Raw genomic sequence first — 18,577 nt, forward strand, 5'->3', positions numbered from 1 at the left:
GCTCAGTGTCTCCATGACCTCCCTTTTAAAACTCTAGGAAGAAGTTCATCTAGCAGAGCATGTATATTATACGAGCCAACATTTCAGGCTTTTCTTTCATCTAAAAGCTCTATCTCACAAACTTCAGAAGGGATATCTTAGCATAAAAAACAAAAATAAGGAAAAACATTTAGTGTAAAAGGTACTGTAGACAAAATCAATTACTCCATGCCTAAAGAGTTGATTAAAAGACTACTGAATTAAGAATCATCTGACTTCACTGTCTTCAGAATTTGGTTGAAAGTAATTTTGAAATGATTTGTAACCCATATGATGGGGTTTATAATCCTTCTGTTCTTTTATTTAAATAGCTCAGAACAAATCATAATTGTAGATATTTATAGTATCTCTACAGATACTTTACATTATTAGCAGGTCATTTTTAGGGTTGATCACTCTGCATTAGAACAAGAAACTACATTTAATACATGCAGGTTGTCCCACTTATCTACTTTTCTAATGAACTAGACATAGCAGTAACGTGGTTGAATTAGTAATTGACATAAGTGAACGTCTAACAAAGTTGATATATTTATGGCAAGAAAATGCTTTCCAGCAGACTCGGAATTTCTTCTCTTCTTTTAACAAGAGAGATCCAGTGAGATCTTATAAATATGCAAATACCAGATCTCTTGGCTAATGCTAGCAGGGCAGATGGCACCTGATCTGTTTTGATGGCTTTTGGTAAACAAGTCCTGGAATCGATGGCTTTACAGAATAGGGCAGCAGGAAAACCTCATGTCAGTTACGTAGGTATCAGAGTATCAAATGGAGCTATCTCAGGACTGAAGCAGCCCCTTCCTGTGTAAGCCATGGGGGTTGCAAACGTCCCTTAGAGACTTCTTCTGTTACTCTGGAGTCAGACAGCATCCTAATGCAGCCAGAAGGAACCTGGTGTGGTGCTAGCAGTTCCGGGCCTCCCTCATCTTCACCAGAGCCTTGAAATTACCTGTGCCCTTGAGCTGATGAGTAACACCTGATGCTGGGGAAGACCTCTGGTACTTGTAATTCTGACTTGAAAATTCATCTCGGTGTTACTGCAGTTTACTTTAACAAAGAAGGGACTTGAAATTGTATCAGAAAGTGGTGAATTCCTAGAAAAGATTTGTCCTAAGCATTGAGATCAGAGAGATAGATGAAGCAAATGAGAAAATTGAATATTTTGGTATTATGCTTGTCAAACAGCCAGAGCAAAAGTTCAGATGTGTCACTTGTTGATTTATTTTGCTTTCTTTATCAATAAACCCCCTCTTTTTCTCTCCCTCTAGGAATAGATAAATATAGATATATATGTATGTGAGTACATATATATTTAAATAAAGGTCATATACTTTGGTTAAGACCACAATATAATAAGAAGTACCTAACCTGACCTTCTTGCTTTTATCAAATAAATTTTAAAAGAGGATGGGGTGGGACCCTTACAGCACAATTAGAAACTGGAAATAAGGAACACCAGTGGGTTAAGGATTGAAGTAAGCTGCGGCATCATCCTTTGATTTCCTTTCCTGGGAAAACGCAGCGTCCCTGGGAAACGAATGAAGGAACCTCTAGAAGAACCCCATGCTTGTTCCTGGGTTTAGAAGGATGAGAAGAAGAGAGTATGGGTACTGCACTACTGCAGAGAGCAGCATTTGAAAACAATCCAAAAGTTCTTCAGTTGCTCAGGTATCTAAATCAAACAGAAATCAGGCAGGGAGATATGGGTCTGTGTATGTGTATATTTTCCTCATAGGAAGTAAATGGCCAACACCCTAAACCTAGCTGTGTTATCCGGGACAGAAGTAAGCTGTGAGACTAACGGCTCAACACCACTGGGACACCAATGAGCTGCGGTGAATCATATAATGCAAAGTCAGTGATGCCTGGAGGCACCTCACCAAGTTCATGTGAAGAGAGAGGTGATAAAAAATGACAAAAGAACAGCTCTAACATATGGATAGGACAAATGGACAAAGCATAAAGATATAGTAGATATAAAATAAAACAGCAAAATAAGAGTTCAGTAGAACATCTTGTAAATATTTCTCAGTTCTCAGGATAAAAAAGATCTGAGTATAGAAACTAAAAAGACAGAGTACCCCAAAATAATAATGACAAAAGAAGCACCTTCACATGTATCCCTGGAAAATGTCTGTATTTTAAAGACAAAATATCACAAGCAATCTGCCAGAAATCAAAATAAAACAGTAAATCATGTTCAAAGGTGGAAAAAGGTTTAGCCTCCTATTTTCCATAATATTAAATGTCCAAAGACAATGGAGCAATATCTACGGTCCTAATCTACCCACTCACATGACTAGGCAGGTCATTCATGTGTACAGGCAAAGCACTTTGTACACATGGTAAATGAAAGAAAGAATGAGCAAGGATAATTCAAAATGGAACTAAAGTAGATGGTAATCTCAGGCATTACGATAAAAAAGAGGTAAACTAATTTTAATATTAGGTTAAAAAAAAATTAGTTGGCTGCACACAGTGGCTCACGCCTATAATCCCAGCACTTTGGGAGGCTAAGGTGGGCAGATCACTTGAGGTCAGGAGTTCGAGACCAGCCTGACCAACATGGTGAAACCCCATCTCTACTAAAAATACAAAAATTAGCTGGGCTTGGTGGCAGGTGCCTATAATCCCAGCTACTCGGGAGGCTGAGGCAGGAGAATCTCTTCAACCTGGGAGGCTGAGGTTGCAGTAAGCTGAGATTGCACCACTGCATTCCAGCCTGGGTGACAAAGTGAGGCTCCATCTCAAAAACAAAAACAAAACAAAACAAAACAAACAAACAAAAAATTAGTTCTATGATATCTATCAATAACATACCTAAAAGAAAATAATAAAAATGGAAAGAAAACATTTAAAATAAGAACTAATATACGGACAACAAGAATTAAAAGAAAACTTGGGTCCCCTAAGCTACCTGGCTGACCTTGTGGCCATGATTTGACCACAGATCCTGGCATAGCATTCCTCCAAGATCACAAGCCACCATTATGCCCTCAGAACATTTACTACAGCACCTGACCTCGTGGGTTAACTTCAGTGCTTACTATTAATACCAAGTAAATTTTTGTTTTAAAGATTTGGAGACTGACTATCCATAATGAAACCAGCCAAAATTAGATTTGAGATGTATTTCTGTTGTCAACATTCATACAGATTCACTTCTCTGGGGAAGCTGATAAAATTTAACGTATTATTATAATTATCATCCCCACTATCATTGCATTCTTTCGTTATGGTATCTGGAAGACAGTTAAGGCAGTTTTCACAAAAATAAGAATTTAACAATCATTTATATAAAACATACAATTTTAGTTTTGTTTTTCACAGATTATTAGGTCTAAAAGTTGAATATAAAAATAAACACATTCTAGTTCTTAATTACAAATAGTAAAAACCAAGAACAAACTCTTTAAATGCAGATAGAACATGAGGTACTAGATCAGGGATATTAAACATCAATCATATGTCTTGTGCTAAAATAGAAAATGTTGCAAAAATAATAGGTTTGCACCAACGAAATACCATTAGATAGAACATAATTATACTACAGTTAAGTCACACATAGTACACACGATCTAGTTTACAAAATTAGTACATATCAGATGACAAAAACCCATGATTCATTCAATGAGCTTTTGAAAGTAGACAAGACATAAACACAAATAATAATTTTCTTTCTTTTAAGGATTGTTCTGTTCTAGGTTTCAGATCTGCAAACTGCAATGCCTGTGTAAACCACAGCCCGCCTCCCCATTCTGTCTTTCCAGTGTCACCCAAGGGCAGATGGCAGATGAAGCAAGACATCCTGATAGTTATGGCCCAAGGAATTGTCATCCTTGAGTTCCCGCTTCTGAGATTCCCCAGAACCGTCATGAGTCCTATCTTGTCCTGAGATATCGTTGCTCAATTTTTCCTTCAAAAATAGTAGTATTCTTAACATCAATTTCCTTTTAAATTGTCCAGAGTCAATTGAACATACTCATATATCTAATTGTAATAGATATATGGGTGATCATGGACATGCCATATATCTAATTGTAATAGATATGAGTGATCATGGACTGTCATTTATCTTTCTAGATGTCAGATTCCTTGTTTATAAAATAGGACTCATAATAATGCCCATCCTAGGGTTCATAGGAGATTATTTGTCTCCTTGCATCATCTAGCACCTTGAGGTCACCTGCATTCTCCATTTTCAAAGTCAACACTACGGCACCTGCGGATCTCTCTCTGACCTCCGCCTCCATTGCCACGTCTCCTTCTCTGCCTCTGGCTCTCCTTCCTACCCTTTATGAGGACCCTCAGGATTACATTGGGGCCACCTGGATTATCCAGGATAATTTCCCTATTTCAAGGTCCTTAATTAAAAACCTGTGGCAAGGTCCCTTTTGCCATGTAAAGTAATATATTCACAGGCTTCAAGGATTAGGATGTGGACATCTTTGGGGGGGCCATCATTCTGTTTACCACAAATGTCCTCATCATGTTCTTCTGATAGGACTTCTTATCTATTTCCTTTTTAGCCTATAAGATTCATGGAGACAATATCCGTATCTACAGACCTATTGCAGTATTGGGTGCATGGCGGTCGTGAGTTGATAAATGTTTAACAGGTTCTCCAAGATAAAAAGGCCTTGATTTGTGGCATTTGCAACTTCTGTGATTTAAATACTTTGATCATGGCCAATTTCAAGTTCATGACTTCACTGACTCTGGAACTGGGAAAATATACATATTTGCACACCATCTGATAGAGATAATGAATCAGGGGTATTCAATCTTTTGCCTTCCATGGACCACATTGGAAGAGGAAGAATTGTCTTGTGCCACATATTATATACACTAATACTAATGACAGCCGATGAGCTAAAAACAAAAAACAAAAAGCAAATCGCAAAATAATCTTATAATGTTTTCAGAAAGTTTACGAATTTGTGTTGGGCTGCATTCAAAGCCGTCCTGGGCCACATGTGGCCTGTGGGTTGTGGGATGGACAAGTTTATAATAAATAATCCCAAGGGCATAGATATTAGTGAAATGAAGTAAAATCATTAGGGTGTGCTGAGTTTTGAGAGTTACTTTTGTTTTTGTTGTAATCTAATTTATGTAATTGTAACTACATATACATGTACATAAATTATTTTTAAAAAGGCTCTGTTTGACAAACAGCTTACAAACATCCTGAAAATGTAACAATCAGCTCTCATGATTGGCTCCAGCATACCATTACATGGTAGGTATATATTAATAACAACTATCTGTTAGAGTTAATATATCTAATGACAGTATATTAAAATGTATTTGACTGTTAATCTTCTGACTTTTTTTCTTTTCTTTTTTAAAAAAGTTAATCTTTTCTGAAACAGCGCTAAATTTGAAAATAGTATTTGAGCGTTACCTTTACTGTGTTCACAGGGCGTGACAAAACATTTTAAAGAAGTAAGATTTTGTTCTGAATTATTATCTTTTATTTCCTTTAATGCTTTGGCTATGGTCAGCCTTGAGGAAATTTGTTGATTTAGGAGAGATTCAAGACACTTAACTACTTTACATGAAATGTATACTAGTAGGTTAAATATGAAACAAACATTATGAATACACTATTATTTTGATTTGGGAATTGTTCCACACTCAAGTACATGAATGATAATGTATAAACCTCTACCACATTACGGTCAAGTATTAAGATGCAATCTTTGAAATTTGAAATTGAAAAACCTCCTGATAACTTTTATTTATATGCATAATAATAAATAAAACAATGTTTAGAAAATATGGAAAGAGAACATTCTATATTTGAGCACTTAAAGTATTTAACCTCACATTCTCCATAGTTTTTTTTTTTAGTGAAAACACCCAACTAGTATGTTTGACAACTTTTCTGTCTATTTTAAACCTTCCCATCAGATCCAAACCACAATAAAGCTTTGTAAGTCACATAAGTTTGACAGTATTAAGTCTTTTAGATATTATTCAGAATTTAAAATGTGAATTCCAGGGCACACACAAAAAATGAAAAGTTCAAAGTAAGATGACACATAATAGTGGGATAATCAGTGATAAAATATTTGCTGAGAAAGTTCCACAGCCAAGTGGAATATACACATATGGGGAAATCAGAAATAAAATAATTGGCTAGAAAGCCTTTTAGTATATAATACCTTTTTAGTATTCTAAAGTCAATGAGGCTTTTCTTAGTTGCTAATAAAATAAAACATTGGCAAAGGAGTTAACAGTTTTCAATGAAGGGTAGGAGTATATATCTAAGCACGTGTGGGTCAGAGTTGCTAAATGCAGATATTATGGAAAAAAATGTTAGCTAGTGGAAGGAAGAGGATTTCACAGAAAGGGCAAACATTCTGTCAAATTACCTTTGCTAAATTCATAAGAAATATAAAACAAATGGAATGAATATATATACCTGCTATTCTAAATAAAACAATCTGATTTTCCTGGGGTATATGAGTTGACAAATGTAAGAGTTTTTTCATTAACTTATATGAAACAAAGTAAATAAACATATTGAGTTTACACTATCATGGCTTGAAAGCATAAAATCTATGCAGAAATTGTTGGAACCACACTTAATAATTTTGATTGGGGTCAAGATTCAGAGCCACGTCAGTGAAGATTGTTTCTGGCAGCCATAGTACAAGAACCAGCCTTCCTAGGCAGCACTGATTTCGTGATTTACTTACACACTTCCTGTGGTGGAGCTGCTGTCAGTGAGAAAAGACCCATTGGTCCTTTCCATCTGTGCCAGTCTGAAAAATAAAAATAAGGAGATTAGACAACGTGGCCATATAGGACACGGTCAATTGGATGTACATCCTTAATCATTTTTAAATTGTCAAAATTCTGACAAAACATAGAAAGATCCAAATCTCCTAACACAATTGTAAAACTAAAACATTTCAGGTTGAGCTACCTTTCAATAGCCACTGCCTTAATGCCTGTAGGCCTTTATCTTATGCTATGATGTAAAGTCTCCTAACTGACCTAATCTTCTAATTGAGCTCCCAGACCTAGGCTCTCCTTAACCTTCTAGTTGGTCTACATCGAAGTGAGGGTGACATTCTCAAACAAATAAAATGATGTTCCTCTTATGATAAACACTCTCCATGACTTCCTTTTAACTAAGGACATGATCCAACTCCTTAGTGGCTGTGTTTTTCATTATCAGACCTCAACTTTGTCTCTCCACTTTCTCACCTATTTCCCTTTCCCCCACCTGCAGTTCAGTAAACAAACCATGCTCTTTCCCAGCTCAATGCTTTTGAGTATATTATTCCATCAGCCCAAGACTTTCCCCTAGAAATTCTAGTTGGTCTAGACCCAGTTCAAATGTTGCCATTTTATGATGCTTGAATTAACCTTTCTAGGCATAGCTAGTTACTACAACCACAGACACCTAGTATATACCACTTTTCTGAAAGTTTGTGCACACCATCAAGACCAGCCTACATACGATATTAGAGACTCTAAAATAAACCCCATCCTAAAGCATTACCATAAATTTAATTATATATTATAATTCATATGTGCACCATCTCCTGAGAATACCTGCAATCCCACTTTCATTCACTGAAACTAGGTTACAGTATCTAAATCCTGTTTGTACAGTGTTTGGATTCTCATTAGCTGGAGAATCACATCCTATTTAGGTTTACTTTTCATAGAATACATAGCAGGTGTTTGGTAAAGTACAAATTGTATCATGAAAATACGAGAGCCCAAATTCCAAATATACTGGAATCGTAACTCCTGCAAAACTGCATTCCTTAAATCAAGGTATATTAATGATATTAGATTAATTAGAAATAGATACACTCTGGGTGGTAGTGCAGTGGAGGGCTCTGATCAAAGTTTCTTACCGTGTGGCATATTGTTCTATTCTTGAATGGGTGTCATCATGAAACAGTTGAGGAGATTGTGAGAGGCTTTAAAGGAAAAAAACAAAGCAACAGTTTTATGCCCAAGTATTGATAGATGTTACGATTAGAAACGTTAGGTTACTTAAGTAATGAATTTGCCATGCAAACAAACCGCTAGGATTGTTACCCAGAACACAGAAGTATTATTTTAGACCAAGAGTTGAGTAAGACCCCCATGCTAATACCACTGATCAGAACACCTCTCCTGCACATGGGCTCTGAATACTCACTCATAGTGCTCTGGCCACATACTGATGAGTGTGATAGGACTGCAAAGAGGGGAGAGGGAGACAAAAGTCACAGAACAAACACTTTAGAGCAATTTAAGACAAAAGCACTGGGGGTGTAGGGAGATTCTCAATTATCTTCTGCTCATATATGTGGTTGCCCTGCGAGCCACCATGGGGAAATCAAAAGTAACAGAAGTAACAGTGTATTCTAGAGGAGTCACTGTGTATTCAAGAGTCTGCAGGGGCCTTTTCACAGATATTACAGGATATTTGTTACAGGATAGCAAACACATCTTTAAACAGTCGTACTGGGGAAAAAACCAGAATGCTCAAAAATAACTCAAAATTATAGAATAATTGTAAAGATAACATTCTATATTATACCAAGGGGGGATGCAATCATATTTTTGTTTTTCCTAGAGAAGAAACTTGGTTAGAAAGATGAAGTTAAAAATGACACACTACATTATATGTTGATGGCAGAGGTACAATAAAATTAGATTTTTCTGTTCTTCATCTAATTTTAAATGTAAACATTCAAACCCAGATGTACCCAAAGTACCTCAACCTCACAGATCCCTTGAACAAACATGCAACCTAGATACCACCCCTAGACCCCACCAAAAATGTCACATCATAAATAACACTGAAGGCAACTTCCTGAGATCATGATACATTTTCTTCAAAAAAATGTTTTTTAGAAGTTTAAACTATGAATTGATAAAAGAAAATTTGTTCTGCTTGACTCAGGGGCTTGTGTCTGGAGCCAGATCATTCGGTGTCACTCTTAATGCTGGGGATGTCGCATACTGCCTAGGAATTCCCAAGTCTCCATGAAATACTTTCGAAAACAACTGATCCTAATTAAAAGCTAGTTCCAACCCTAGCGTTCTGAGGAGGAAGGAGAGTAAATGAATGCAGAAAACGTAAAGTACAATGAAAATTATCTATTTAATTAAATAAAGTCTGCAAAAGCTAATAGTGATTGAAACAAAATTATTCCAAAACTTCTTGATTCTCCTATTTCTATTATACACACCTACTTAGGAAAAGAAAGTAGGTATGTATAATGCCTACTTTTCTCTTCATCTCCTATAGTGAAGTGCAGGTTGATGTCTGCACAGGAAAGACTTTTGAACATTATCTTATTGGGATGAAAAACTAAGACTCTTGAGATCTATTTTCAGAACCAGGCATTTATCCACACTATTTGTCAGAATATCTATACTTTCAGTAAGCTTAATTTATATATGTGCAAAATAGATACAATAACAATAAAACAACACAGTATTAGTCAATACTGCTTCCATGTCACTGCTCTTCATTAACCCTGAAATATGTTAAATGCCAGGTGAATGATACGCTGTATACTTTCTAAAAACAGTAACTGCTAAAGAGATTATTTCTAAAATTCAAATGTAGCAAAACACATGCCATGAACTTCAAATAGAAGAAAAGTGTACATATTTTTCATCTTAATCAACCTTGGAAAAGCTCTGTCAGATTGTTTGACTGGTTATTGTGAACTTAATCCAGTTAGCACAAAAGTGATCCATGACCTAAGATGAGAATAGCCAGGGTAGAGAGCTGAACTGAAGGGTTTCTCAAGTTTTGTTATATATTTGAAAATTTTCTAAAAAAAAGAAATAAAGATAAAAAAACCCTTGGGCTTCACTGACTTCAGAGAATTTTGATTTGTAGAATAAAAGATTAAACGATAAGCTTTTTCATTTGATTTTGAAAGGGGAAAAGAAGAAACTGCATAGAGAGAACCTATCATTAAAAGGGCTTGGAAATAAGACCAATGTGTATGTTAGCCCAGGCTTCAGAATGCAGCCTATTTCTGCTCTCCAGCATGGGGGCTGAACAGGTGATTTTGTCAATCACACACTGATATTCCAGAAATCAGACTCTACTACAGATATTTAGATATTATAAGAAATGTAACCCAGGCCAGGCTCGGTGGCTTGTGCCTGTAATCCTAGCACTTTGGGAAGCTGAGGCAAGAGGATCACTTACTATCACGTAAAATGCAACCCAGGCCAGGCTCGGGGGCTTATACCTATAATCTCAGCACTTTGGGAGGCTGAGGTGGGAGAATCGCTTGAGCCCAGGTGTCTGAGGCCAGCCTTGGTAACATAATGAGACCCCATCTCCACAAAAAATAAACACATTAGCTGTGCATGGCATCATGATGCCTATAGTCCCAGCTTCTCAGGAGGATGAAAATTTTATCCAGAAGTTTAATCTACAAACTGATACAAGAAAACTTGTTCTGCTTGACTCACAGCCTTGTGTCTGGACACAGATCATTCAGTGTCAATCTTCATGCTGGGGGACATCCCCACAACTTCACACACTGCCTAGGAATTCCCAATCTTAATGCTGGGGGGACATCCCCACAACTTCACACACTGCCTAGGAATTCCCAAGGAGGAACGCTTGAGTCTGGGAGGTCGAGGCTGCAATGAGATAATGAGCTGTGATTGTGCCACTGGGAAACAAAACTGGACCCCGTTTCAAACAAAACAAAACAAACAAACAAAAATATATACACACACACACACACACACACAATTATATTAATATATATACACACATATATACATTTGTATATATATAAACATGTGTGTATGGATGTGTGTGTGTATATATATATAATGGTTTCATATATAAAACTCAGACTTTGAAGAACTTAGTGACCCTTTTAGTGCCTTAAATTGTCAGTAGACTCTTCCTTGTTCTTTGTCTTCTGTCTTCTTCAATCCATTTGCCCCAGAGCAGGGTAAGTGGGATCCCTGCTGCTTTTACTTAAAGAACCCCTGTGACTCCCCATTGCTCTTAGAATAAACTCCAAACACCTTGGCATGGCTTAGAAGGCTCTTCATTGTATAGTTCCATTTTCTCTCTCCACTGCCATTTCTTGCCACTGTTGCTAGTTTTCCACCCCCGTTTCTGAAATTATCTTGCCTCCAAGCTTTTGAAAATGCTTCCTTAGACCAGAAACTCTCCCTCTCCAACTCCCACACCAAACACACAACCCTCAGCCCTATTAATCTTTCAGGTCTCAACTTAGCTGTCATACTTCCTCCCAGTCAGGTGCTAACTACAACCATAGTGAAACTTACATTGTATTTGGTTCTTGCTACAGCAAAGGCTTAAAAAAAAAATCTTTAAACTCATTTACTCCCCTTTAACCAATACCAGGGAGAGGTGTCTATTTTACTTTTTTTAATCTTTAGGGAAATCACTCTATCTCTTTAGCCAATAATAATTCTCACAACTCTTGAATTACTTTTGTTACTATTTTAGCTTGTTCCTCAGGTTTATTTTCAATGGAGTATTCTTTAATCAAACTCTACTCATTTATTGATTTATTTTCTGAAAAATTTTGCATAGTTATAAAATTAATTGAATAAACCTTAGCATGGATTTGTTTACTCTCTTTTAGTAATAACTCATTTTCCCCATAAATCCCCTCCTCCATGCATGCATGTGTAATTACTGGGCAGAGGATAAAACATTACATTTTGCAAGGATGAAAAAGAAAGAAGCGAAAGAAAATTCTAATTAGCTTCATAAATAACTTTAACACATTTGCCACTTTGCTGGTTTTTCTCCAATGTTCTCCTCCCACAAATAGGAGAATAAACAAAATCAAACTTTTTTATTACCCACTCACATAAATTGTGACACCAGAAGATTAAGCGGCCCTGTACTAGAAAGGGCTCAGCTGAAAAGTGAACTATATCAAATCCCGAGAGCTTGGTCTAGGATTAAAAAAAGAAAACCTGCCCACTACATCCAGTAGTTCATAAATCTTTCCAATAAGGATCTTGGGGCATCTGATGCAAGCTCACACTCCTTCCTTTTTCCTCTTGTTTCCTCTCACTAAAAATGCTCATAAATTCATTTTCAGTTGAATTGAGGTGAGTCATTTTCAGAATTATACCCCAAAATCACAGTACAAAATTATTTGGCATGCTTTTCTGTTAATTTTTACCTAATAGAGTCACTCAGAATAGGATGACTGATGCCAGTGATTATTTTGACATTGAAAGGCAAATTAAAAATGTTTTAAAGGATTATAAAATACGCATCTATCTGCATGATTCCTGTGAAGGGTGTAGGTATTTGGGATGCAAAATGCCAACGGTTTAGCAAAAGATTAAAAGGCACATCACTTAGTTCAAACCTATCAAATTATCCCGTAAATTAAAGCACCAAGTAATAATTTTGTGCCTCAGAATTATCCATTCCAAAGGTTAATTAGATGGGAGACAAAAAAGGTGCAATTTTGTCTTCATCCTAAGGCGTCAGCACAGTTAAAACATATATTAGATACTAAGACAAATAAGAATCTATTATCACACAGGCTTTTGAAGGAAAGGATAAAAGCATACCCACAAATCAAAAAGAAGACCAAAAGTCTACTGTTCCTGAATGTATTCGAATAGCTCTCTTTAAATTAAAATTGCTTTATTAAAATCTTTTCCAGGGGCCGGGCGCGGTGGCTCACGCCTGTAATCCCAGCACTTTGGGAGGCCAAGACCAACGGATCACGAGGTCAGGGGATCGAGACCATCCTGGCTAACACGGTGAAACTCCGTCTCTACTAAAAATACAAAAAATTAGGGGGGCGGAGCAAGATGGCCGAATAGGAACAACTCCAGTCTCCAACTCCCAGCGCGAGCGACAGAGAAGACTGGTGATTTCTGCATTTTCAACTGAGGTACTGGGGTCATCTCACTAGGGAGTGCCGGACAATCGGTGCTGGTCAGCTGCTGCAGCCTGACCAGCGAGAGCTGAAGCAGGGCGAGGCATCGCCTCACCTGGAAGCGCAAGGGGGAAGGGGATCCGTTTTCCTAGCCAGGGGAACTGAGACACACAACACCTGGAAAATCGGGTAACTCCCACCCCAATACTGCGCTGTAAGCATACAGGCACACCAGAATATATCCCACACCTGGCCGGGAGGGTCCCACGCCCACGAAGCCTCCCTCACTGCTAACACAGCAGTCTGCCGCGATCTATCCGCAAGGCAGCAGCGAGGCTGGGGGAGGGGCGCCCGCCATTGCTGAGGCTTAAGTAGGTAAACAAAGCCACTGGGAAGCTCGAACTGGGTGGAGCTCACAGCAGCTCAAGGAAGCCTGCCTGTCTCTGTAGTCTCCACCTCTGGGGACAGCACACAGCTGAAGACCAACAGGGGAAGCAGCGGGGGCCGGTGCAGATGCGAACGACTCTGTCTGAAAGCTTTGGGGAGAGCCGTGGATCTCCCAACGTGGAGGTTGAGATCTGAGAACGGACAGACTGCCTGCTCAGGTGGGTCCCTGACCCCTGAGTAGCCTAGCTGGGAGAAATCCCCCACTAGGGGCAGTCTGACACCCCACACCTCACAGGGTGGAGTACACCCCTGAGAGGAAAGTTCCAAAGGAAGAATCAGACAGGTACACTCGCTGTTCAGCAATATTCTATCTTCGGCAACCTCTGCTGCTGATACCCAGGCAAACAGGGTCTGGAGTGGACCTCAAGCAATCTCCAACAGACCAACAGACAGTCCTTCTGACTGTCAGAAGGAAAACTATCAAACAGGAAGGACACCTATACCAAAACCGCATCACTACGTCACCACCATCAAAGACCAGAGACAGATAAAACCACAAAGATGGGGAAGAAGCAGGGCAGAAAAGCTGGAAACTCAAAAAATAAGAGCGCATCTCCCCCTGCAAAGGAGCGCAGCCCATCGCCAGCAACGGATCAAAGCTGGTCAGAGAATGACTTGGACGAGAGGAGAGAAGAAGGCTTCAGTCCATCAAACTTATCAGAGCTAAAGGAGGAATTACGTACCCAGCGCAAAGAAACTAAAAATCTTGAAAAAAGAGTGGAAGAATTGACAGCTAGACTAATTAATGCAGAGAAGATCATAAACGAAATGACAGAGATGAAAACCATGACACGAGAAATACGTGACAAATGCACAAGCTTCAGTAACCGACTCGATCAACTGGAAGAAAGAGTATCAGCGATTGAAGATCAAATGAATGAAATGAAGCGAGAAGAGAAACCAAAAGAAAAAAGAAGAAAAAGAAATGAGCAAAGCCTGCAAGAAGTATGGGATTACGTAAAAAGACCAAATCTACGCCTGATTGGGGTGCCTGAAAGTGAGGGGGAAAATGGAACCAAGTTGGAAAACACTCTTCAGGACATCATCCAGGAGAACTTCCCCAACCTAGTAGGGCAGGCCAACATTCAAATTCAGGAAATACAGAGAACGCCACAAAGATACTCCTCCAGAAGAGCAACTCCAAGACACATAATTGCCAGATTCACCAAAGTTGAAATGAAGGAAAAAATCTTAAGGGCAGCCAGAGAGAAAGGTCGGGTTACCCACAAAGGGAAGCCCATCAGACTAACAGCAGATCTCTCGGCAGAAACTCTACAAGCCAGAAGAGAGTGGGGGCCAATATTCAACATTCTTAAAGAAAAGAATTTTAAACCCAGAATTTCATATCCAGCCAAACTAAGTTTCATAAGTGAAGGAGAAATAAAATCCTTTACAGATAAGCAAATGCTTAGAGATTTTCTCACCACCAGGCCTGCCTTACAAGAGACCCTGAAGGAAGCCCTAAACATGGAAAGGAACAACCGGTACCAGCCATCGCAAAAACACGCCAAAATGTAAAGACCATCGAGGCTAGGAAGAAACTGCATCAACTAACGAGCAAAATAACCAGTTAATATCTAATGGCAGGATCAAGTTCACACATAACAATATTAACCTTAAATGTTAATGGACTAAATGCTCCAATTAAAAGACACAGACTGGCAAACTGGATAAAGAGTCAAGACCCATCAGTCTGCTGTATTCAGGAGACCCATCTCACATGCAGAGACATACATAGGCTCAAAAAAAGGGATGGAGGAAGATCTACCAAGCAAATGGAGAACACAAAAAAGCAGGGGTTGCAATCCTTGTCTCTGATAAAACAGACTTTAAACCATCAAAGATCAAAAGAGACAAAGAAGGCCATTACATAATGGTAAAGGGATCAATTCAACAGGAAGAGCTAACTCTCCTAAATATATATGCACCCAATACAGGAGCACCCAGATTCATAAAGCAAGTCCTTAGGGACTTACAAAGAGACTTAGACTCCCATACAATAATAATGGGAGACTTCAACACTCCGCTGTCAACATTAGACAGATCAACGAGACAGAAAGTTAACAAGGATATCCAGGAATTAAACTCATCTCTGCACCAAGCGGACCTAATAGACATCTATAGAACTCTCCACCCCAAATCAACAGAATATACATTCTTCTCAGCACCACATCGCACTTATTCCAAAATTGACCACATAATTGGAAGTAAAGCACTCCTCAGCAAATGTAAAAGAACAGAAATTATAACAAACTGTCTCTCAGACCACAGTGCAATCAAACTAGAACTCAGGACTAAGAAACTCAATCAAAACCGCTCAACTACATGGAAACTGAACAACCTGCTCCTGAATGACTACTGGGTACATAACGAAATGAAAGCGGAAATAAAGATGTTCTTTGAAACCAATGAGAAAAAAGATACAACATACCAGAATCTCTGGGACACATTTAAAGCAGTGTGTAGAGGGAAATTTATAGCACTAAATGCCCACAAGAGAAAGCAGGAAAGATCTAAAATTGACACTCTAACATCACAATTAAAAGAACTAGAGAGGCAAGAGCAAACACATTCAAAAGCTAGCAGAAGGCAAGAAATAACTAAGATCAGAGCCGAACTGAAGGAGATAGAGACACAAAAAACCCTCCAAAAAATCAATGAATCCAGGAGTTGGTTTTTTGAAAAGATCAACAAAATTGACAGACCGCTAGCAAGGCTAATAAAGAAGAAAAGAGAGAGGAATCAAATAGATGCAATAAAAAATGATAAAGGGGATATCACCACTGACCCCACAGAAATACAAACTACCATCAGAGAATACTATAAACGCCTCTACGCAAATCAACTAGAAAATCTAGAAGAAATGGATAATTTCCTGGACACTTACACTCTCCCAAGGCTAAACCAGGAAGAAGTTGAATCCCTGAATAGACCAATAGCAGGCTCTGAAATTGAGGCAACAATTAATAGCCTACCCACCAAAAAAAGTCCAGGACCAGATGGATTCACAGCTGAATTCTACCAGAGGTACAAGGAGGAGCTGGTACCATTCCTTCTGAAACTATTCCAATCAATAGAAAAAGAGGGAATCCTCCCTAACTCATTTTATGAGGCCAACATCATCCTGATACCAAAGCCTGGCAGAGACACAACAAAAAAAGAGAATTTTAGACCAATATCCCTGATGAACATTGATGCAAAAATTCTCAATAAAATACTGGCAAACCGGATTCAGCAGCACATCAAAAAGCTTATCCACCATGATCAAGTGGGCTTTATCCCTGGGATGCAAGGCTGGTTCAACATTCGCAAATCAATAAACGTAATCCAGCATATAAACAGAACCAAAGACAAGAACCACATGATTGTCTCAATAGATGCAGAAAAGGCTTTTGACAAAATTCAACAGCCTTTCATGCTAAAAACGCTCAATAAATTCGGTATTGATGGAACGTATCTCAAAATAATAAGAGCTATTTATGACAAACCCACAGCTAATATCATACTGAATGGGCAAAAACTGGAAAAATTCCCTTTGAAAACTGGCACAAGACAGGGATGCCCTCTCTCACCACTCCTATTCAACATAGTGTTGGAAGTTCTGGCTAGGGCAATCAGGCAAGAGAAAGAAATCAAGGGTATCCAGTTAGGAAAAGAAGAAGTCAAATTGTCCCTGTTTGCAGATGACATGATTGTATATTTAGAAAACCCCATCGTCTCAGCCCAAAATCTCCTTAAGCTGATAAGCAACTTCAGCAAAGTCTCAGGATACAAAATTAATGTGCAAAAATCACAAGCATTCTTATACACCAGTAAGAGACAAGCAGAGAGCCAAATCAGGAATGAACTTCCATTCACAATTGCTTCAAAGAGAATAAAATACCTAGGAATCCAGCTTACAAGGGATGTAAAGGACCTCTTCAAGGAGAACTACAAACCACTGCTCAGTGAAATCAAAGAGGACACAAACAAATGGAAGAACATACCATGCTCATGGATAGGAAGAATCAATATCGTGAAAATGGCCATACTGCCCAAGGTTATTTATAGATTCAATGCCATCCCCATCAAGCTACCAATGAGTTTCTTCACAGAATTGGAAAAAACTGCTTTAAAGTTCATATGGAACCAAAAAAGAGCCCGCATTGCCAAGACAATCCTAAGTCAAAAGGACAAAGCTGGAGGCGTCACGCTACCTGACTTCAAACTATACTACAAGGCTACAGTAACCAAAACAGCATGGTACTGGTACCAAAACAGAGCTATAGACCAATGGAACAGAACAGAGTCCTCAGAAATAATACCGCACATCTACAGCCATCTGATCTTTGACAAACCTGAGAGAAACAAGAAATGGGGAAAGGATTCCCTATTTAATAAATGGTGCTGGGAAAATTGGCTAGCCATAAGTAGAAAGCTGAAACTGGATCCTTTCCTTACCCCTTATACGAAGATTAATTCAAGATGGATTAGAGACTTAAATGTTAGACCTAATACCATAAAAACCCTAGAAGAAAATCTAGGTAGTACCATTCAGGACATAGGCATGGGCAAGGACTTCATGTCTAAAACACCAAAAGCAACGGCAGCAAAAGCAAAAATTGACAAATGGGATCTAATTAAACTAAAGAGCTTTTGCACAGCAAAAGAAACTACCATCAGAGTGAACAGGCAACCTACAGAATGGGAGAAAATTTTTGCAACCTACTCATCTGACAAAGGGCTAATATCCAGAATCTACAAAGAACTCAAACAAATATACGAGAAAAAAACAAACAACCCCATCAAAAAGTGGGGAAAGGATATGAACAGACATTTCTCAAAAGAAGATATTCATACAGCCAACAGACACATGAAAAAATGCTCATCGTCACTCGCCATCAGAGAAATGCAAATCAAAACCACAATGAGATACCATCTCACACCAGTTAGAATGGCAATCATTAAAAAGTCAGGAAACAACAGGTGTTGGAGAGGATGTGGAGAAATAGGAACACTTTTACACTGTTGGTGGGATTGTAAACTAGTTCAACCATTATGGAAAACAGTATGGCAATTCCTCAAGGATCTAGAACTAGATGTACCATATGACCCAGCCATCCCACTACTGGGTATATACCCAAAGGATTATAAATTATTCTACTACAAAGACACATGCACACGTATGTTTATTGCGGCACTATTCACAATAGCAAAGACTTGGA

General features: G+C 38.4%; 1 protein-coding gene across 1 annotated transcript in view; it reads right to left on the bottom strand.

The window, feature by feature from the left end:
- UTRN (utrophin) overlaps positions 1-18,577 on the bottom strand; it is a 603,735-nt gene that overhangs the window by 23,645 nt on the left and 561,513 nt on the right. The window contains 3 exon segments of the mRNA XM_030928184.1: positions 6,744-6,809; positions 7,920-7,985; positions 8,210-8,248. Of these exon segments, the coding sequence (XP_030784044.1) occupies positions 6,744-6,809; positions 7,920-7,985; positions 8,210-8,248 (171 nt within the window).

This window comes from Rhinopithecus roxellana, chromosome 4, assembly GCF_007565055.1.
Source record: "Rhinopithecus roxellana isolate Shanxi Qingling chromosome 4, ASM756505v1, whole genome shotgun sequence".
NCBI lineage: Eukaryota > Metazoa > Chordata > Mammalia > Primates > Cercopithecidae > Rhinopithecus > Rhinopithecus roxellana.